The sequence below is a fragment of the Buceros rhinoceros genome, unplaced genomic scaffold (genome assembly GCF_000710305.1).
Source record: "Buceros rhinoceros silvestris isolate BGI_N320 unplaced genomic scaffold, ASM71030v1 scaffold16612, whole genome shotgun sequence".
In the NCBI taxonomy this organism is placed as follows: domain Eukaryota; kingdom Metazoa; phylum Chordata; class Aves; order Bucerotiformes; family Bucerotidae; genus Buceros; species Buceros rhinoceros.
The window spans coordinates 9,887-32,384 of NW_010399625.1; the positions used below are offsets into that span (position 1 = coordinate 9,887).

At 39.8% G+C, this 22,498-nt stretch overlaps 1 protein-coding gene across 1 annotated transcript in view; it reads right to left on the minus strand.

Annotated features, from left to right (window-relative positions):
• Nucleotides 1-1,301: 1,301 nt before the first annotated feature.
• Nucleotides 1,302-22,498, minus strand: part of LOC104489405 (insulin-like growth factor 2 mRNA-binding protein 3) — a gene marked incomplete at both ends in the record, with an annotated part of 85,014 nt that continues 63,817 nt past the window's right edge. Inside the window, 7 exons of the mRNA XM_010131563.1 lie at nt 1,302-1,433; nt 2,875-3,010; nt 5,449-5,571; nt 6,144-6,278; nt 8,446-8,730; nt 17,317-17,380; nt 17,473-17,524. Of these exons, the coding sequence (XP_010129865.1) occupies nt 1,302-1,433; nt 2,875-3,010; nt 5,449-5,571; nt 6,144-6,278; nt 8,446-8,730; nt 17,317-17,380; nt 17,473-17,524 (927 nt within the window). The remainder of the gene's footprint in view (nt 1,434-2,874; nt 3,011-5,448; nt 5,572-6,143; nt 6,279-8,445; nt 8,731-17,316; nt 17,381-17,472; nt 17,525-22,498) is intronic.

The window sequence follows — 22,498 nt, forward strand, 5'->3', positions numbered from 1 at the left end:
TCTTTTTTTCGTTTAGTTGGCTGTTCTAATCGAAGTGCAGGGGGACTGGGGGGGAGAGAATTTGTTTGTCATAGAGGCACTGCTGTTAGCAGTAAAATTACAGAGTGTAAACATATTTCCTTTGTAGTTTTCATTGAAACACTTTTTCCTGATAAAGCCACTACTATACTCAATATAGTTTATAATACATTCATAACACCCTAGTTGTTCATTCCCGTAAAGAATGCTACGAGTGTGGAATTTTTCCTGTTCCTTGCAGTCACATTTTCTTGGCTTCTTCCTCTGGGAAAAAATATTTAGGCAACAACTACCCTTTAGTGCAATATATATACACCCACTTGAGTTATTTGATGAAGTTCAGTGTGCTGTGCTGCGTTGTCACTTTACTAGTTCATGAAGAGTCTCAGACTTAGCTCAATAGTAACATCTAGAGAGCTAAGAGGGCAAAGTCATCCACATCAGAGTTGTGTAGCTCTGTCATCCACTTGTTAGAGGTTCGTTTTGAAAACTCATCTTCCATTAAGTTGCTAACAACCACCACCAGCACAAACAGAGAAGAGATGAAAAATCACCTTCTCTGTGTAATGAAGTGGTCTTTTCTTCAATAGCAGAGCACTGTCTCTTTCCAGAAAGATTCTGGAGCTTTCTGATACAACAAATTTTCTTCTGCTCCATAGCAAATGATCTCATTTATGATTACTAACCAGCACTGATTTGCACAAGATTCTATTGAAGATTTTTTACATATTTCTTAGAGAGCGATGTGGCAAGTAAATCACTGCTTTCTGGAGATTAATCCATGTAATTATATCCTATATATTTAACAGTACTGCATTTCCACAAGCATTTCAGATACATATAGACCCCCCCTTTATGACAAGAGATCTTTTTTCCCCTTCCATATCAAGAGGAATACAACTGCAGACTAGCATTATTAATTGCAATTCCAGCAGTTTTTAAATTCCATTTTATATGATATTTCTTTCTATAATAATTCAAGTTCTCTAGAAAATAGGATCTAATGCTTTTCTAAATAACACCATTTTCCAGTTCCACTGAGCATTTCACTAAATGACCAATGAATGCCTGCTCCCAATCACAGGCACATGAAGTATCTTCAGTGTGCAAGCAGGAACACAGACAACATTTAGCAAACTGACAATTTAGAACACAAATACTAAAACACCATTCCCAGATCTGCGATATAATTTGGCAAAAATAAAGCAAACTGGTTAGTTTTGAACGTTGTACAGATTAGTATCACCATCTACTAACCATCCAAAATCAGAGACTTTCCTTACCCCAAATGGTGGATATGAAGCAGCAGCAGCAGCAGAGGCAACGCTCACTGCAGGAGGTGGTATTCCTGAAGAAGAAGGTGGGAACAGACCCAAGGCATTCAGATTTAACCCAGGAATTAAATGTGCTTGAAGCTGCAATGACAGAAGAGTTATTTAAGATTTACAATCCTAGTTATTAACTTTAACCAAAATTCTAGTTGGCATAGGCTATTAACCTTTCGAGAAGATGTCAGTATGTTATTAAAAAAAAATTTCATCTCCATTACCCCAAGGACTCTGCTTCAAACCTATTTTCCAGACATACGCACAGGCCAATGACATTAAAAACATGTAGTAGGAAAGGCAGCTGGGAATCACTTGCTACAACTTAATCAGTGAAATATATGACAAACTAAAGCAAGGAATTCAGGTGATAATTTTTACTCTAAATTGTACTATCAGAGAAATAATATAATAATTTTGGCTTAATAATAAAAAGACAGCCCTGTAGAAACAGAGAAAGCCCATATATACACATACACTAATAATCACTAAACAGAACTTGAAATCCATCCAGTAACAGAGATAGTTTTCTGCTTACCACACTCTTGCCAAACAGCAGAGTAGCCTCAAGCTCACCCCATGTTCCTGCTTGCCATATGAAGCAAAAATGTACCACTATAAAATACTTCATTGTATCCTCGTGTGTAGTTTGTGTCCTGTGATTTACTTTTAGTATCGGAGGAAGGGGAAAAGTGAGGGGAATATTCTCCCTGACTGGTAGGAAAACCATGAACAGCCATTTCTATAAAATCAGACTGATTCTAGTCCGTAAGATTTGCATACACACACAAAAAGCTTTTCATAGCTTATCAAAAATCTTACTAATTTCTCAATATGCATTAGTAATACTTTGGCATAAAACTAACGAGGTATGTTGGTTTCATTATATAATTACCAATCATCTTTGAATAACTAAACGCCTTTATCATCTATATCAAGAAAAACCTTAATAAAACCTTCTTAAATTAAATAACCGAAAGCAGGAGAGATCCTTCTTCCATATGTTGTTATGCTTTTAACATGAAAAGACTAGGAATCACTGCTTTAAGAAATATATACAAACTAGAGCACATTAACCACAACAGAACATAAAACACACATCCCTTTATTTTCTTGCAACAACAAAAAAGTGAAATGCTCATTCATTTCCTCAGTAATTTCTCAGTTCCCCTACTCAAAACAAACCAGAAAAAAGCCTTCATTAAAGTAGCACACACATAAATAATAAAAAAAAAAAAAAAATCTTTGCCCAAGTCACACGAATTAATACAAGAGGCAATAGAAAGATGTGATACCAGGAAAGAAATTTTCACCATGAGATCAGTGAGACAAGGCGCAGGGAGTCTTTTGACTTCCTACCCATGGAGATGTTCAAGAGCAGACAAGTCCCTACATAACCTCATTTAACGTCAAAGAGGGCCCTATACTGAGTAACACCCCTGCTGGGCCAGGTGACCTCCAGAAGCCCCTCATACCTAAATCATTCCATGGTTCAAGTTCCATAAAGGGCCCATGCCACAAGAAAACTCACATTCATAGCAGCAATATCATTTTCATAGGACTCCCTGATTTTCTTCATGATTTCTTCCTCAGCCTTGGCACAAGTTTCAATACTGCCTTTAACTGTAATAGTCCTTTCCGGATTATAGAGTGTCAAGTCCTGCAATCTGCAAATGAAACAGAAGCACAGTTAATTAGCAAACAGCAGAGGGTAATCCAGGTTTATCATTCGAGTGTGATGATATCCGAGCATGTCGGGTTTGCCCTCCAAAGAGCATAGTATCATTACAGAACAGGACTCAAACACAATTCCCAGAGAATCTGGAGAAACTGTCCTCTCAGCAAACGCAACAAAAAACACTGCAACAAGGCTTGGCATTGGGTGGTTAAGATGTGTGTAGGTGCAACACAAGATGGAAACCATCATGCTCTGTAGAACATGAGCTGCAGAGCAGTGCAACCATTCAGCTTCTCACTCCACACCAGCCCTAGCAGCAGAGATAGGGCTTCAGACATTTTAGACATCCCAGAAACAGAGACCATAAAAGAAACTTTCTTTCCCTGAGAACAACAGTGGATTCCTTGAGGAACAAGGTAAAAAAAGCCCAACCCTCAGTGAAACTGCAGGAGAGCCTCCAAATCCTCATAAAAGGAAAACAAATCGCTGAGTGCAGGTCAACATTTGCTGCAAAACACTAGTAACTCCTCCGGGGAAATGAAAAGGTTACAACATTAAACTAGTGTTTTGTTCTGTAACAAATGCTGACCTGCTATGGCAAAACAGAAGAAACTGACTGGGAGGCCATGGCATACCCATGTACCGAGAAAAGGCAAGTTGAAGGGTTGAAGGCAAGTTTAAAAGAAAAAAAAAGAAAAAAAAAAGGTCAGAGGAAGATGCAGAAGGGGTGAGGAAGCCCGTGGCAGGATGGAGAGAGGAAGAAGCATGCAGGGCTTGCTTTCTTGTACAGTAGCAGGCTGTGTGGCAACCTGCGCATCTCAACTGAGCAGTGACAAGCACAAAACGCATCCAGCTAAGCAATCCTTAAGTTTCCAGAGTGCGAGCATTGAGTTACTGCCTCAGGAAGGGAGATGGTAGAGAACACCCCAAAGAAGAGAGGAAATGCTTTCCCAAACCAGCTGCCTTTCTTTAACATTACGGACAAGATTACCAAAAAGCCTAAATGAAGAGATCAGGAGAAAGACTAATTAGACAAAGCAGAATCAATGGGCATATATGTTCTCTTAAGTACTGATTAAACCAGGCGACTTCATGGGGCTGTTTCGGGCATATCATGACAAGTACAACCTTGAGGCCCAGATTTTAATGCAAATAAAGCATTAACCTTCTAAATTTAAAAATACTCTGCAAGCATTTACAAACAACGAGGTGTTTGTGTCTTTATTAATGAAGACAAGTTGGTGTCATGAATGTAGACTATTACCCCATTTACCCTGAACATATTTTTTTCTTTAAAGAAATAGAATTAACAGTCTGTGTACTGTTTGTACACCAAATGTTTATACCAACATACTTGAGAGCATGCTGACCTTACAAAAACTATTCTTGAAACACACTTATTTGGGTGCTTTTTCTCCAGTTTATTTGCTTCTCTTCCTCAGACTAATTCCGTTTACACACCTTCAGGAAGGTCTCAGGTTCTTTCACCTAATTTTGAATTTCCTCTTTTTGAGGAACCTCATTCGCTCTTAACTTCCCTGCCTTCATGTGTGCTATCTTCTGCAGTAGACTTTGTCTCCTACATGTATTCACACCTCTTCATACATCTTCATGTGTCTTCCAAACTTTCTCCCTTTCCTACAGTTTTAGACTTATTCTCACTCTTTCTGGCTAAAGCCTAAGCCCAGGATGTCCTCAAATGCTTGGAAGTTCACACCAGAGTATTCATTTTTCAGAAAGGGGGTGGTCTCTGAAAATATTACTCCAGGGTAAAACTAAAAAACCAGCCAAGCTTCTACAGAGACAACTGATCTCACCAGTGAATGAGAGATTTCAAGCAAAGGTGAAAACTGTTTACTCTCAGCTAAATTTGAAAAGGTCTCAGTTACCTTAACAAACTCAGACCAAAAGCTGTTTTTGAAGCAGGCTAGTCAATTATTCCAGTTTGGCTGCTAGTAGCCAAATGGGATAGAACTGCTACTAAAAATACTCTTTCTGGTATTCACTTGCTTTATTTCCTTCCCTCTTGTTTAAAAACTTAATCTATACCAGAAGCTAAAGCATCACTAGTTTTAAAGATTTTCACATACAGCTCAGAACTGACCACAGCTTATAGTTTCAAACACTCGTCATCGCACGTGGTATAAGATGTTAAAAACAACTGACACTTAAAAGATAGTCTAACGCAGGCTCTATGTAGCCTATGCTATTTTTAGTCTTGCTCTTGACAGAGTTTACAATGAAGACTCACTGTTTACATTAACTTCAACTGAGCTTGAGTAATAGTTTAATCCACATTATGGAAAGGCTTCTGAAAGACTGTTAATCTCAGCCTTCAAAACACACAATGTTTTTGTAACAACTGTACCTGAATGTACTACAGCAGCATTGACATCTCACCAAAAGATTAGGCCACCAAAAACTTACGGAGATATCGTGATTTTAGTATCTGTGTCCTGTTCAATTTTCTTCAGGTTTCTTCCTTCTTTGCCAATAAGTCGGCCAACAAAGTTGTTATGTGCCAGTATCTTCAAGGGAATTTCTTCTGTACTGTAATGGAGGTTACACGCAATGTGAATTTTAGAGACCAGAGTGCAAGTTTTTATGCATGTTATGGATAATTTTTATTTTCTTAGGAACATCTACAACCCTTATTCGCTTACACGTTTGTACTAGATGCAGAACAAGTCCAAGCGAAATGCACATTTCAGCACTATCATCTATAACTTCATTGTAACATACCTGCTAAATAAAACTCAGACTGAAGTAGCAAGAGCTGTTGGGAAGGAAGAAATATACCTTAAAGCTCTTAGTGGGAGCGCACAACTTGTTATGCTCACTTTGATTAAAAGCTATTAGTTGCTCAAGAAACTTCAGTATTTGCTCCAGTTCACCTCAATATCACAGCCAGACAATGGCTAAAAACGTAGATGTGTGCTGGGGCTAATTAAGCAAGTAGACTGTCCTGAAAGGAAAGAAGTCTTAGTTCCTTTATCTACTTCGATACGGATAATGGCAACAAAGATTCACTTGTTAACAGTTTGTAAAGACTACATCTTTAAATGGAATCAGCAAGAATTCAGACTTTTTAATGCTCCCACAATGAAATGCTTTTTACTCACAATTTAGTATCTTGAGCTTCCTTTTGCATGATCTCCATAATAATTTTACAAGCCGTTGAGCAGCCTTCCGGAGTTGAGTGGATGGTAATTGGTTTCTCAGCAGCACCTGCATTCTCTTTACGATGAATATCAATTCTTGACAGAAAGAAAAACATTAACTGTAATCATGTACTGTACAATAACACTAGCACATTTCCAGCTCTCATAAAACTGATTTGAGCTAATACTGACTACATTTAAGTGGTTTAATATTGCAACTACAACTACTAAGACATTTCCTAAATACTTTTTTTAAAAAAATTTTTTTAATCCCTTATCCTGATTTTACTGGATAAACCCTATCTTTATGGAAACTGGGATGTCCTTTCTTCATTAAACTCCCACTGAAATATTCAGGGAAGTTGTTAAACAATCTGTGATAAACCACTATGACATTTTCTCAAGCTTTCCCAATACCCTATCACCAGCCCTGTTGCTTTGCTAATAATGACTATGCAGTTACAGTAAAGTCAGTCTTTGTCCCATCTTGTCTTTTCTAATGACCTCAGCAGCATTTTCCTAGTACTTCTCTGCTAGCAAGTAGTATTGTAGTACTTGCACTCATCATCAAGGTTACTTTCCTGGGTATTTTCAGCCTAAAATTTGTCCTGACATTTATCTTTCCTCTAGCTCCACTCTCTACCACCCTAAAACTGCTAGCTTTAGTCTACACCATGGTTTAAGAAGCCCTAGGAATTTAACAAAAATTAACCATGACCTGCATCAAAACAATGCCTTGGATGTTATTTGTCCTCTGCCAATAACTGCAGTTCACATTTCCACCTCTGCTTTTTGCTTCCTCCCCTCTCCCCCAAATCACAGCCATTTCCAAACAAACAACCCTGCTGCCTTTCAATAAGCCCCTTTATTTCTCCAGTTCTTTCCGATACTGAAAATTCATTTTGTTTCACAATGCAGTATTTTCTAAGCAGCCCATGGCAATCCTTGGTGCCACTGGAAGTAGATGACATTTCTTTTTTGTCCCCAAACCAATGAAAGCATAATTCTTGAAGTTACATATCTATAAAGTTAGCAACCTGAGATTATTTCTGCTCTATCCAGTCTAAGAGATAAAAGCTTTCCTTATGCAAATTTTCCAGGATTTTTATAGTCCAAGATTAGATGGTTTAGGTATCACCTGAAAAATTGGTTACCCACAGGCAAACTGAAACAAAGTCTTGTCAGGACACAGCAAATCTCTTAAACCTGTGTTGTTAAACACAGCAAATAGTCTCCTGGGTTACAACATGTTAAGAAAGGTTGGAAGGAGTGTCATGATAATCCTGGGGTTGGGGCGGGAGGAGAGCCTGTTTGTTAGGTGCGTGTGTGTGTGTGCGCATGTCTGTGTAATTAGAAAGGACTCCCTTATCCTCATTAACTACTTGAAACCGAAGCCACCCACTCTCAAACCCCTCACGTACAGCCCATTTCCAGGTCCTGTCTGCTCCAGCTACAGAGCTGGGGGCTCATACCATTGTACTACTGAAGGCAGCATCTTTCACTCTCTGCTCTTAGGTGTTTCCTGGAAGAATTCTTTGAATACAATCCTCACCTCCCTCTGCATCTACGCTGAGCTCTTCCTTGTGGGTAGGGATTTAACATGCACTGAAAACAATCTCCTCCAGCACCTCTAGGCCCTAGTGCTCTAAGCTTCTTAGGTCACTTAGCAGCTTGCTTTTTGCCTCGTGAATTTTCTTAATCTGCGTTATGGTGTGGTCTGCAACTTGATAGCAACAAATGCATTCACCAGAAACACAGTAAGGAGTAGCGAGAGGAGATAGAGAGGTCATTTTTAATTGGGAGGTTCCCCCCCCCGCCCCCCCCCTTTGAATTCAAAATATTTCTAAATCCTAAGAATGCCATAAATTAAACTAAAGCTAAAATAAACACTTAAAGACTAGGATATGCCACCACACTATATTTTCCACAGACCAACATATTACAGCTCTTTCAGTTTCGCTTTTTGTGCCGAAACTGATTAATACATCTGCAGGCAAAACAGCTGGCATCAAGTACCATGCTACTAGCACTGCCTAAGTTCTTTTTTTTTATAAAGGGAGGAACAAGTAAGCTAATATTTGAACAGGTGTTACGGACAGAATCCAGTCCTTAAATAAATCTTGCAAAAGATTTGCTATTCACTCTTATTAGCATGTGCTCTCTGACCACACAGGTTAGTTGTGAAGTTTTACAAGTTTCCTTTTGCGTGGGAGATGAGGACACAGTATTAAAGCTTACATTACAGTTTTTTGAAGTAACTTACTTGGACTGTGTCTGCTTTGTAATGTTTCTGATTGTTGCTCCTTCTTTCCCGATAATGGCTCCTACGAACTGTGTGGGAACCAGCATCCGTAGAGGAACGTCCGACTGTGGTTTCTGCCTTGTGGTTGCACTGGGTGACCCTTGCCTTGGAGGACCCCTCTGTCCAAACCCACGTCTTCCCTGGGCATGTTGCTGCGGAGGTTGCTGGGCTGCCATTTCATCGGGGATATATGCAACTTTCAAGGAATAATTTTCAAGCTGAAATCCGTTCAGTTTTTCTATTGCTCTGTTTATTTGCAAAGGGGAGGAGAGAGCAGAAAAAAAACCCCACAATCACATGCAGGGCCTTATGAAAAGTCATTCAGATATAGACTTCCGCTCTTTCTAAATTGCATGACAAAGGTAACAACTGTTTCCGAGATGAACATTCAAAATCCTTCTGTCAAGATTTTCATTTACAACTTTTTTTAAGTCACCATATTAAGGACTACAAGTTAGTTCTTGCTTGCTCTGGGCTTCTGTGCACTGTAAAGGTTTTGCTGGTGCAACCCGATCAGCAAAACCTCACAGGAGACAAAGCTTACACACTCAAAAGCATTCTTTTGCCTGATTTAATTTAAATCAGTTTCCTAAATAGAATTAAAGCTGCACCAGAGGGAAAACTTTTTAGCTGCTATCACAGCACCTTCATTAGGGTTTTTGCCAGCACAGCTATTTGGCTGGAGGTTTTGCAATAACTGACATAGCCATGATAGAAAAAAAAGGGAAAATAAAAAACACTATATGAAAGACAGCTCCTGGTTCATTCTCATCAGGAAAGAAAGCTTTGAAAGTCAGTCAATGGCATTTGAAGCACCACTTATCAGACCAGGACAGCACGTTGTAACTTACCAACTAGTCATGTTGTAAGCAGGTTTAAGAGTTAACCAGGAGATTAAAGCCAAAGCACCTGTTAAACTCCCCATAGATGAAGGGGTGTTAGAAGGCATTCAGGGGGGCTTCAAGTTCTCTTGTGCTTTTAGGCAAAGCAGAGCCCTCTGTTAAATATCACAGAGGGATATTGCCTGAATGCACACGACCCATTCCCACCACAGTCTGTCACACTGAATAACACCCTGCTGCTCAGCTCTCCCTCTGACCAGCCTCTTTTTCTAACCAAGGTGGGGAACAAGTTTGCAAGTCAAACTGACCTGCTAGTCTCCTCCTCTTCACAGAGAAAGCACAGCTCTAAACTTAATTACTGGTTTCTGGAGGGTAGAAGATCTTCCACTCACGAAAAGATTAGAGTCAAGGTCCAGGAAACAGTAGGAATAACGAAGCTACATGGAACACAGCAGTAAGCTAGTGCTATAAAATTAACACATTTGCCCAAGGAAGACATTTAAAGTTTCACTACAGAAGTCCTATTATTCAGAAGGCATATTAACCATGTCCACTCAAGACCAGATCTGTAAGTCTTTCAAACACCTCCAGGGATGGGGACTCCACCACTTCCCTGGGCAGCTTGTTCCAATGCTTGGCCACCCACTTCACAGATAAATTTTTCTTAATACCCAACCTAAACTCCCCTGGCACAACTTGTGACAGGACGGGAGGAAATGTCCTCTTGTTACATGGGAGAACAGACTGACCCCCACGTCACTACAACCTCCTTTCAGGTAGTTGTAGAGACTTACGAGCCTCTTTTTCTCTAGGCTAAACAACCCCAGTTCCCTCAGCTGCTCCTCATAAGACTTGTGCTCTAGACCCTTCGCCGGATTCATTGCCCTTCTCGGGACACATTCCAGCACCTCAGTGCCCTTCTTGTAGTGAGGGGCCCAAAACTGAACATGGTATTTCAGGTGTAGCCTCACCATGCTGGGTACAGGGGGACAATCACTTGCCTGCTCCTGCTGTTCACACTACTGCTGATATGAACGAAGATGCCGTTGGCCTTCCTGGCCACCCAGGCACACTGCTGGCTCATCCTGACAAGCAAAGAGTTTATCAGAAAGCCAGTAATATGTGTCTTTGGAACAGTGTTTAATAAGGGCTGGTAATAAGTGAGGCCCAAAGCAACACTAAAGAACAACAAGGAAAACAAAATATTGAATAATCACTGCTTATTAAATACTTTTGTTCACCAAATAAGACATAGGTCTTTTGGGAACAGGGTAGGAGTGTAATTGCTTCTGTAACAGAAGAATCTCTTACGGCATATGGCAAAAAAGAGCTGGATAAAAATTTGCTGAGGTTATTTCAAAGCTGACATTTCTGAACTTTTACTTCATCAACTTTGAAGAGCATTTGATTATGCAGAAAGCCTTGTTTACAAAGCAGTAAGGAGAGTGAGCAGCCAGATTAGTGAAACTTGTCTTCCTATGGATTTCTCTCTCGAGTTAGAGATTTCGTACAGATTTCCAATTCCTGAAAGGCATTTTGCTGAAGTGTCTCTCTATGGAGATCCTGTCTGGGAAACAGGTCTGGAGCCTTTCTTGTTTATGCAGCCTGAACATACTAAGTTCTTGTTGGTTGCCGATATCTGAGACCTCTGTTTCTGGGTTGAGTTTTACTGAAATCAACCAAAAAGCTGAATTGCTACCAGAAAGGGAAACGGCACCAGAGAGTGAAGTTGCACAAGCCGTTTCTTTTGGAATCAAACCTCAAGGTGTTGGAGAGATGAGCGCCAACGATTTTGCGAACGTGCTGGTAGGCTCTGGATTGACATCCAGCCCAACTCATTCACTTCCACACACTCATTTGACAAGTTCAGACACTGCCAGTTTCCTAAAACGCTTCAGTCTTTTCTGGCTTTAAAGCGTCTTAGATCAGAATCCCAGCACTAATACAAAACCTTATGTTAAATCAGTGCATGAGACTTCCCACTCTTCCTTAGAAGTGACAGGGGAGGAAAAGACTGGGGTTTTATTTGCAACCAAGCTACCTACCTATCATGTTTTCACAACAAACAATATGGCATATATATATATGCTACTTGTTGCTGTATACTTTTCCTGTAAAGAAGGTTGGGATTTTTCTGATTGAAAACAATTTGTAAATTGCTAAATGGTTCTATATGACTGTAAGTACCTTAAATTCAAAGCAAACTGAGAAAAGTTCATTAGCCATTGTGGAAAATTAGTTATGCCAGCAGTGAACAATCCTGGACTCCAAAGCTATATGATATCATAGAAAAATAACACAGTGAAAAATATTGGATGGGCAAATATTTGAGAGCAAACCTGCTTTAAAGTTCCCTTCTCAAGTTTGATACTACAGTATCAGTAGTACAGTATACTACTAGTGAATCTAGAAGTATATCTACACTAGAGAATCTAGAGCTACTACAGTAGTATCACTTTTAAAAATTAGTCTAGATATTTATAGAGAAAACTTTAAAATAACTAATTCACCCTCTGAGTCAAGTGAGTTCTCCATATTTTACAGGCTGCCTTGTTTTATAATGTGACTTGTTCAAGTGACAAGAAGCCAGAAGAAGAGCAAGAAATTAAACACTGCTCTCCCAAGCCTTTTGTGGCACTGACATTTCCTGGGTAGGTGGTCCCACATTCTGCACTAATTTGGGCACACACAGGAGAATGCCAAGATAAGTGATTTTCAGCAATGCAGCAAATACGCAGTTCCGGTGCGTTTCTTACCAAAGACACAAGGCCACATCTTTTGAAAGGTTACTTTGGATATTGAGACAGGCCTTCACATTCCAGCACTTGACAGTTTTCACAGCACACCTTTATTTAACTGTTCTGAACCCATTTTTATCAATTTTGAGACACAGAGGGCTGAATCAGGCAAGGTAATGGCTCAACAGTCCTTTGGCACCATAACGAGCCCAAAATCTTAGAGGCATCTAGGCACTGCTTCAGGAGAGAAGAGGTGGAGGGGAAATAAAAGTTAAAAAAAAAAAGGAAAAAGAAACCTAGGACAGCACTTGCTATCAGGAGAGCCGTCCCTGCTCCCTGGGAAAGGCTGAGTCTCAGAGGAAAGCAAGTGACTTGTCTTTCACAGCACTAGCAGAACCCATTTCAGTCAAGGCTATCATCATTTTGCAGTCCGCCAAATACACATTAAATCCAGCTCCTTTTGTAGACCACATACTTGCACTGACTGACCACCTTGGAAACTCACATTCAAACCAGATCAACACCACCTCCGCCTTTCCAAACAAGGCTGGGGGTTCTCTTTCCACAACCGCAAGTTAATAAAGGCCATGCAAGGTTACCTCTGTCAGAGAGCACTACCCGTACCTCCTGAAACAACCCACAAATCACCTTTTATGCAAGGATGAAAAGAATTAGGATCACTTAATGAGAACAAAGAGAAAAATTCAGTAAAATTCCTCTTTAAGAGAAGCCCTCCTTCCTCAAATAAACTTTAAAAATGAATATTTAGTGGAAATGGAAAATGTTTCTGTTTCATGTACCAGCAAGAACTGGTACACAGGAATCTCATAGTAGAGTTTGGAATTTTTTTATAAAAAAATTCATTAAGAGACTGCAGGAACTACTGTTTGTGTTCTGCTAAGGTGTATAGCAGTCTGGCTTATGCTGGTGTAACACCTGCTCGGAAGTAAGAGGATCTCTACATAAAAATGAAACTTTCAAACAATACTTTGTAAATTAGTCACCTGAGTTTTTCCTATCAAAATGGGATCTCTTCACTGCCCTCTCACGAGCTCTGTGTGAGAGGATGCTTGCCCAGCCTTCTCCCTTCTGATGTTAGTGGAGGTTAAATATGTTAGATAAATGAATACATTAAAAGCATGGAGTCTTGAGCTGGAAATCAGTCATCCATTGAAAGTGCGATGACACTGAGCACTAGATGGAGAACATATTTCACTCCCACATGCATCTTGTACGAACACCACCTTTCTTTTTTCCTCAGTGAACAGATACATTTGCATACTGAGAAGACTGATATACGTGGTAATTTTTCCTTAACAATGATTTTTTTGCATTAAATAAAAATACAGTTTTCATTAGTATTTCTGAAAACGAAGAGGACAAAAAAAAATCTAAGCTTGTAATCATACACCACTGAATTTTCAGTATTATCGTTCCTATGGCAACATTAGCCCTGACCCATGATAGCACGTGAAAGTCTTAGTTACGTGAACTCTTATTCATTTATCAAGCATACATGTTGTACGCACACACAGCTTCATGCTCCATTGCAAGGGTAAAAGAAATTGTTTCTTTTTGCAAGTATTCTAATTAAAAGGTGACCACTGGTATCCTAACACTCAGAGTAACACACCTACTTATATCTGCAAAGATGCAGATCCTGAGCTCCCCACATTGCAGCCAGCATTTAAAATATACCATGAGTTACAAGACACAAGCAACACGCACACCTCATTCCCCAGCTAAAAAATAAGATAAAAAATAAACACTTAGGCCCACACTAAAACAACATACACCCACTCCATATACGTGAGGCCAACTCTGCACCACCTTTCCCTTCCAAAACTCTGGGCAGAGCTAAATCCTATACCACGCATCAGTGGAACACTCTGGGGAAGGGAAGAGGTGGCAGCATAACTTTGGAAGTCAGCAGCATGTCACAAGGACATGGCACATTCTGTTGGCTTCAGTCAGAGATATGGCTCTGTGATATAGCGAGAAGAGGAGGTGTCCCCTGATAAGCAGGTCCCAAGCTGCCTCAGTACCTCTGTGCAGCTGTTTGCCTTCTTCAAACTGAAGAGTGGGCTCCAGGCTCTGCAGCTTCCCCCTCTGAAATCCTTTCTTCCAAGTATTCCAAAACCCACCACAACGTTCAGTAATTGCACGTGCCACAGCAGCGAGCAAGTGCTTTGTAAGACCCTCTCCTGTTTCTTGGAAGAATGGTGGCGTGGTCAGTTTCCAAGCTGGAACAACTCCCTCCCCTCCCAAGCGCATCACAAAAATGCCCTGGCAGTCCCAGCCTTCTCCTCCCTATCCAGTCCTGGGGAGCAAAGGGTGGTTTTTCCAGGCTTGCATGTGGCTCTGTGCTTGCTGTACACCCCTCCATAAACGTACCAAGCTTCTGACAAGTACCTGATCTGCCACGCAGCAACCCTGCTCCAGCCATGTAGAGACAAGGAGCAGGACCCTGCTGTTTCTGCTAAGACAGCCTCAAGAGAGGCATCACTACGAGGTCAAAGCCGCAGGCCTCCATTCCAAATAGAAGTCAATAACTGCTTACATCTCACATTGAGTGCTGTGTGCTCGGTCCAAAACTTGTTTCTCAGAACTGCAGCATTCTTCACTGATTTCAGTTTCCAAGCTAATTTTGAATGCAGCCCTGTACTGAATATGCCACAACTACAGTACTAGCCTAGAGGAAGAAGAAACTCTGACACGACAGTTAGGCTTGCAAGACACAGGCAGGCTAGGTTTCCCACCTAGGCAGACCAAAAGCAACATCCTTGAAGTAATGCATACCACACCTGTTTAATACTGCTTATCAGAAACATCACCACAGTGTCTTGCAAGACCTTCGCCTCACAGCATTGCTACTACACCCTCCAACAGGCCCAGCAACACCGTACAGTCCACCCAGCAGGGAAGTAGCCAGCTTTGACTGTTTTGTCAGCCAGCACTACTAACTGTGAGGTTACTCTGTGTGTTGCAAAAAGTGCAGAAAAGACACAAGTAGAACTGGGGACATGATGTATGCAGCAGCATTCAAATCTTTACATCAGCGTTGGCTCCAAATGACAGAACATCGTCTACCCCAAACACCTAAATTTCAAAATACAGAGCTTGTTATCAGCTGCTGATTCTCAACTACTCTACACAGCTTTCAATAATTTCTATTCTTGTTACTTCTTATACTGCATGGGCTGACCAACACTACCTTTCATCAGCTATCAGCACTCGTTTATCACTCTCCCTCCACAACCACTGCTGTTCACCACAGCCAGTTCCAAGCAGCGAAGCTGGGTCATGTCTGGGAAAACCATTCAACTGAAACACCACCACAGTCACTACAGAAAAAGGACCCACAAATTGGTCCTGCAGTGATTCTTTACTGCAATTCCTTACAGGTTTTTTTCCCAAGAAAATCTTCTGTTGAGCAACTTCTTCTCTTAGGTGTTTCTAAAGGGTTGTTGCAAGGTTGCATCCTGAACCCAGACTGAGTTACTATTTTCTGTAGAGAAAGTGGACTCACCCCTTTATAAAGCCCCGCGTCCATGTCACACCATTCACAAAAGCAAATCAAGGCTCCTCCACTTGCCCTGCCTGTTCAAGGTAACCAAACTATGTCATCATTCAACCTCTATCACTTCAGGTGATGCCTCTGACATCCATGCTGCATGCTAATTCATCTGCTTCAGTCTCAAGATGTTTTCTGGTTGTCATGTGATTTCTCATGCAAAACAAAATTTTATCTCAGTCTTGGCTTATCTCAGCATTTCGTCAGGATTGACTTTAAAATTTAACAAGTATAGTCTGAGGGGGGAAAACTGTACGTTGTTGTTTTCAGCTTCAGAAGGGAGCGTACAAGTTCAGGAACCCACATCAGAGATGATAGACATTTCAAAAATATATTTTATGCTTCTTTCCATGGTATTTTAGGTACTTCCTTCTTAAATTTTCAAAGACAGATCTGGCACACGTAGCATTAAGTTTTAACATTGCATCATAAGTTTCCTCAGAGCTAGAAAATAACAGTTATTTTTAATTACTGCAAAATTAAAAGCAACAGGAGAACCTGAAGAGCTTACTAAATGATTCAGTTTTGAGTAAAGTTCAATAGTGAATTCAAGAAAAACATTGTTTCCTTCAGCTCCAGTGTACACAAGAGACACCACTGGCACAAATTTCCCATCACATTTGTTTAGAATACACTAACAAGTAACCTAACACTTCGAAAGATTAAATACATGTGTGGTATTCAAGTTATGCAGAAGTCATAATTACTTAATTACATGTACAAATATTATTCATTTGCAATTTTGAATTAATGCATACCATAAGCATACTCTGCATCCTAACTGCTGATTTTAGTTAGCCACAAGGTGGCAGAAATTTCCAAGTTAAAATAATACAATCATTGTAGGCTATTCCATGGGTTTAGTTTGGTTTAACCTGCTACAGCTAGAAAGAGGAGAAAAATGTTTATGTTACCGGACTAAAACCTAAGCAACACACAAGCCCTTTTCCACTTGTGGTGGAAAAGCAAAATTAAACTTATAGCATAATAAATAATATGGATTATTTATTATCCATTTAAAGGAAATAGATATACAACCATTGATTTAAAAAGTAAAGCCTTCTACTTTGAAATTTCAATACCTAGATTAAAAGTTATCGATTACCAGAGATATAAGCAAGCATGAAATACATAGCCTGAAGTTCAAAAAACCCCGATAAATTATTTTAGTTATTCAGGTTACAGTCTTTTGTGTGTTTGGAAGCAGCATTCTATTTTCTAATTAAAAATTTCCGAAGGAAAAATCATAGCAAAATAACAGAAACAAATAGAAGAAGCATGCAGCTGCTAACCAGGAGACAGACACAGAAAATCCAACGCTGTAAGAGGGCATCACAAAGCTTTTTTAAAACATGGCTAAAAATCATTAAGCAATAACTCTCATCCTCTGTCTTTGGCAAATCACTTTCTGCCCTTCACAGTCAAATAATTTTACCCAAATTTTCAAAATGATTCTTCTTAATCAAAGTGCAGGAAAAATTGGTGACAAAAAAATAGGAAAAATTAAGATAAAGCACACAAGACATGATGAGAGGAAGACTGAGAGACTTTCTTAAAAGAAATTGCTTACGTGATTATCTTATCAATAAATTAATCGTAAGTGAAGTTGCGTATAAAATTGCAACACGAATCCCAAAATGCAAGCTGGAGGACAGTAACTAGCAAATAAGATACTTACTGTCTAGCCTGGTCTTTATTGCCATATGTTACATTTACAACTGCAGTCTCCGTGTCAGTGTTCACTAGAGAGGCAAACACAATGAAAAGAGGTTAAGTTCAGAGTGCACTTCCTTCCCACTACCAATTTAAAAGTAATTTTAGAGTACTGCCATACCTTGCTCACAGTTTTCCACTGTTCCATACTGAGCTAACAAACTATCCAGCACCTATCAAGAGGCAAAAGAAATTACAAATTTCAATTTCAAAATGGATTAACAAAGCACAAAAAACCTGTAAAACCACTAAAATTTGTAATAATTTCACCAGAACATAAAGCATGTTCTCATAATAAGAAATGTTAACTATTTTGGGAAGAACAAGCACAGATTGCTTGTTTTTTCTCTCAGATCAGAAAATCTGCATTTAAAACCTCATGAACGTCAAGATACAGAATGTAACTCCAAGAAGTCACACTGCACTGTAAGTCCCAAACTCTGAAAATAAATCTCCAAGACACATGTTCTCAGAGTGGGCTAAAGCAGAGGCAGGAAAAATTACAGAAGAGCAAATCTGGAGTAAAAGAATTTTGGTGCATCCCAAGCACATATAAGGTAACTTTGCCACTGTTTGGGGCTCCCAACACACATAGGTCATACATAAAAGTGTTATTCTCTTACTTAGTGGGGGTTTGTCTACACAGAGATGTTAACCAGAACAACCAGCACATCAAGAGCTGTTCCACAAACATTGACAGTTTTCCCCAAAGACCGTTGTAGAGGAACCATTTGCAACAGTATGTTCACTATCATTTGAAAGTCACAATTAATTTGTCATTTGGTAGAAAGCTAGGGAGGAACAGGTAAAAATTATGACAAGAGGAAAAAAAACTGAATAAAGTAGTCTTATTTGGCATAATTCGTTTTATTCTAGTCAAACTGAAGATGAAGAAGGAGCAAGAAACAAAGAGACTTTTAGGAAAACCAGGGTGTCAGAATATTCCAGTAAAAGCGTTAAAATACCTACAGTTGTATCACTTCTAAAATTCACATGGTATGTACTTCAATTTCTTCTGGTGAGAAATAACATTCCAGAAAACACCAGCTGTAGTAGTAACTATCACAGAGCACAAGTACATCATTGTGCTGTATTGTGTCCTAAAGTTTTGTCTCAAAAACTAAAACGATGTTAGAAAAGTTCTAAATTTACACCAAGAAACGAAAAGTAAACTTGCCATCTCCTCTGTGACCAAAGTGTCATTCTTCAGTTACTCTCTTAAGGCAAAATGTCAGTATGAAAGAAAGGAAGCCCTTTAGGGAAAGGAAGGAAACAAGGAAGCAAAGGACAGAACGAAAGCAATAGGAATAAAATGTATCTGTGCTTTCACATGCTGTGACCAGCAACTGAGTGTACACAAAACCCCAGATCCTAGAAATGTAAAATTCAGAGCCTACATCCTCATGAAATTGCTTCTCAAGAATTCAAAATTATAATTTATTAACGTGTCATACACTTTTACTACAATATAAAAGACTTTGTTAAGATTAATTGCAGTTTGTATGCCCAAACTTAATGACAACTTGCATGAGTATAGAATTGCCAATCTTTACCACCTAAAACTGAAACTGCACACAGACATTTCAAAGGTAATATTCCAAACCAGGTGTTTAAACAGCAATGCACTTGTCACCAAGTTTAAGCAATGCATTACTCCTCCTAACTGCATAATTTCCCCATCCTTCTCCTATTGTAAGTTTTCTTGGCAACTCTTGTTTTCATAGACAAGTTGTTAACTGTCCTCTCCTCCTCCATGTGGAGATTAGCCTTGTCTGAGGGTTTGCCTTTTCGATTCGCTAAAAAAAAAAAAAAAAAAAAAAAAAAAAAAAAAAAAAAAAAAAAAAAAAAAAAAAAAAATTTCTGCCACTCCTCAGATCTGACAATTTTAAGCTAAGGAAAAATTTTGCTCCGAAATCTGCTAAATATTACTGAAGCAGAGGTGCTCCAGGGGAGTAAAATAAAAGCCTGTGGAAGATTCATTTAAGACAACTGAAATTTTGGTACAGACAAGTGGGAGAGTTGCAAGGTCTTGCAGGTCTGCGGCCGCACTTCCACACAAGCTGGGAAAGTCTCTGCATGTGATTAGTGGAAAGCCTTCTTCCACAGACAGCTTAACTGGTAATTGTGTCTCCATTGAAATCAGCGGGTTAACAGACTCTCAGGTGGGGTCAGGGTTTTAAAACAAGAAAAGCAAAGCAAGTCATTGGCTTAGAGATCCATTCTGAGATATTTACTTTATACAGGATACTGAAGAGTTCAGTAGTCTGATAAAGAAATTTCTTTGTCCCTACAGTGTGTCAACACCCAAGCTATATTACAAAGCACACTGTTCTACAATGTGAGTTAATGTCTTCAGTAAGTTAAACCAAAGTTTTGTTACCTTTGAACTGCAGACATGCAGCTCATGCCACTGCCCCAAAGTTGCATCACTTTAAAATCACAGAATTTCATTTTCATCCTTAATCAGACAGGAAAAGAGCAACGCTGGAATGCCAGATGTACCACAAGACTTTGCTGGACAATAGCTAATCAATATTTTGTAAGCTATTTCTATATTAAATTCGTATTCTGGGCTAAGCATAACTTTGCATTAACACCCATGTATTATTCACCAAGAAAAGCAATGCTTTAAAGCTGAATCCACAGAACTTCTTTTAAAGTTACTACATTCTCTAGAAAAACTAATTTCAGCATGTTTCTGATCAGCCATCAAAAACCAATCAACACACTAGCCTTGAATCTGCTCCAAGAAGCCTAGGAACCAAAACGGTCCGTTGCTGTTAATGCTGAGGAATAGCCCAGGATGGCCCCGGATTCAGCATCCCACCCCTCTTCAGTTCTCCATTTAGGCTTCTCCTTAATCCTCTTCCGAGCCATTTCAGTCAGAGACAGTGTCCATCTGGGCTTTAATCCAGGCAATTTGAATTCCTATGTTCTTGAAGAAGTTGCTTTACGAAACAGATTTATGAGAAGTTTCCTCAAAGGGTTGGAGCTTTGAAATGAGAAACAATCTTCTTGAGTCAAAGACACTTGGCTTGCCGCAGCACTGTCCTCAGTAGGTGCTTGTATTTTCATCACCAGTCTCATGCAGCAAGATTTTAACTGTGATCAACACCACAGGGATAGCCTTTTAAGCAGAGTGTATATAAATGCACTAGTAAAACGTTTCAGCAGCAGCTGGGGTACATGCAACCCCATACGAGGGGCTAGCTTCTTGGGCGAGAACACTTAACCAAACAGCTGATCCAGTTGGGAGAAATCACTGCGACTGCATTCAAAGCCAGATCCTTTATCGTAACTCACTTTCAAAACACAGGACTCAACTCCTGCACATGATTCTTGCTTCACACATTATTTACTGCAACAGACAGTTTCTATTCACATCCTTCACTTGTTCATATTTCTTTGTACTGTCTTTTCCCTCTCCCCAAATTTGTTTCTCTCTAGTCCAAAGCCTCTAGTTCTGCCGCAAAACAAACATGTTTTGTTTAAGCTGCTCTTCCGTAAGACTCTTCACGCACAGCCTTGTTGGGCAATCAGAACAAAATTCAAAGCCAAACTGGTGGTGCAGCAGCAATTCTGATGAGCAGCTGAAAAGTTTATTTGTACAAATATTTAATCTAAGCTGGAAAAGAAAGGCTTTCCTTTTCCTGAGCTCTCCTAGCAGTTGTCTAAATTGGGTCTCCTGCTCTTGTTATATAGCACAGATGTCTCCCTCACAAAAAGCTGCAGTCTTATACTGTGGATTTTCATTCATCACACTCTAGAAGCCAATTCTGACTTCATTATAAACAGCATCACCCTACACCAAGCCCCACAAATTGAGGCTGCTTTACAAGGAAAAAAAGAAACAAGGAAACTTTGCTCTTCAGTAGAGCCAAGAGCTCGACATTCTCATGCAGATTTCACAGGTTTGGAAGCAGCACACCTTTGAACAAAACAAAGCAGTTGTTTCCTGCGCTTTCAGAACAGACTATTTCATACACCACCTCTTATGGTGTTGCAGGATTTCTGCAAATTAGTCTCAAGACACCTGGTCCATAAGTATAGTTGTGCATATTGTTTCTATCTCACACACGCACTTAGCAACGGGAACTTCACTGTGGTGCTTGTAGAATCTGAAGTTATTTTCTCCACTCATATAGAGCAAATCCATTAGTCCACCACCCTTGCTTCCATGACTGCTGTCATGTTGACTGGGAGTTAAAATTAGACAATACAACTGAAATCACAAACGGCAGAGGCAGATAAAGAGAGAGGAGGATTAGGTTCATTCAGCAAAAGACCACCTGGAAATTTTTGGCTTCAAAGACTTAGAGCGTTCCAGGTGATTTAACAAAAAAGGAGAAGAAATTTAAAAAAAAAAAAACAGGCAACAGTGTGAGGAAAGAGGAAAAGTTATTTCAAGTGGCTTTGCAATTTAAAAGTGCAGAGATGGGGTGAAGGAAAACAAAAGAGCCAAGTAGGGAAAAGAAGGGGTGTAGGTGCAGAGCAATGCTGATATTACTCCAGATATCAAACCCGGCTGACCAACTAATGCCATCTGCATACATGAAGTACTCTTGGTATATTTAAGTCCACAAAAAAATGCAACTTTTTCAATTAATTATATTAATGCAGCACAACTAGCCTGATGTGACCTCCATGAGGCTCTGGTGTGCTAAAATCTGCAGCACAAGCAGAGCCGGTGTTTTGTGACTTCCATGTGTGAAACAGGACCTTGGCAGAACCACCATTGCTCTTGCAGCCCCACCAGCTGTCAGTGACTCACAATGGCAAAAAGGCATTTCAAAGTACCCTCAGTTTGGCTTAAGCTTTTCATTAGTAAAAACCACATCCCCGAAAGGGGGCCCAGCTAGCATGGCTTTACAAGGAAAATTAAATATTAAGAAGTCCCTAATAAATCCCTGAAGAAGTCATTTTTGAAAGGTGTAACTGGATAATACTGCATCACTTTCATGGAGGTCGTGGTGGATGGGTAAGCTTGGCTCCAGGCCACCAAGCACACCTCCCAGTCTTGGCAGCTTGTCTGGAACACAGTTGCCAGCCAGAACCCAAGCATAGCAACTTCACAAATTTTCACCAAACAGGAGGTCAGAGCATGTTGGTCCCTTGTAAAGGCAGAGCAGCAAGGACATGGAGTACCC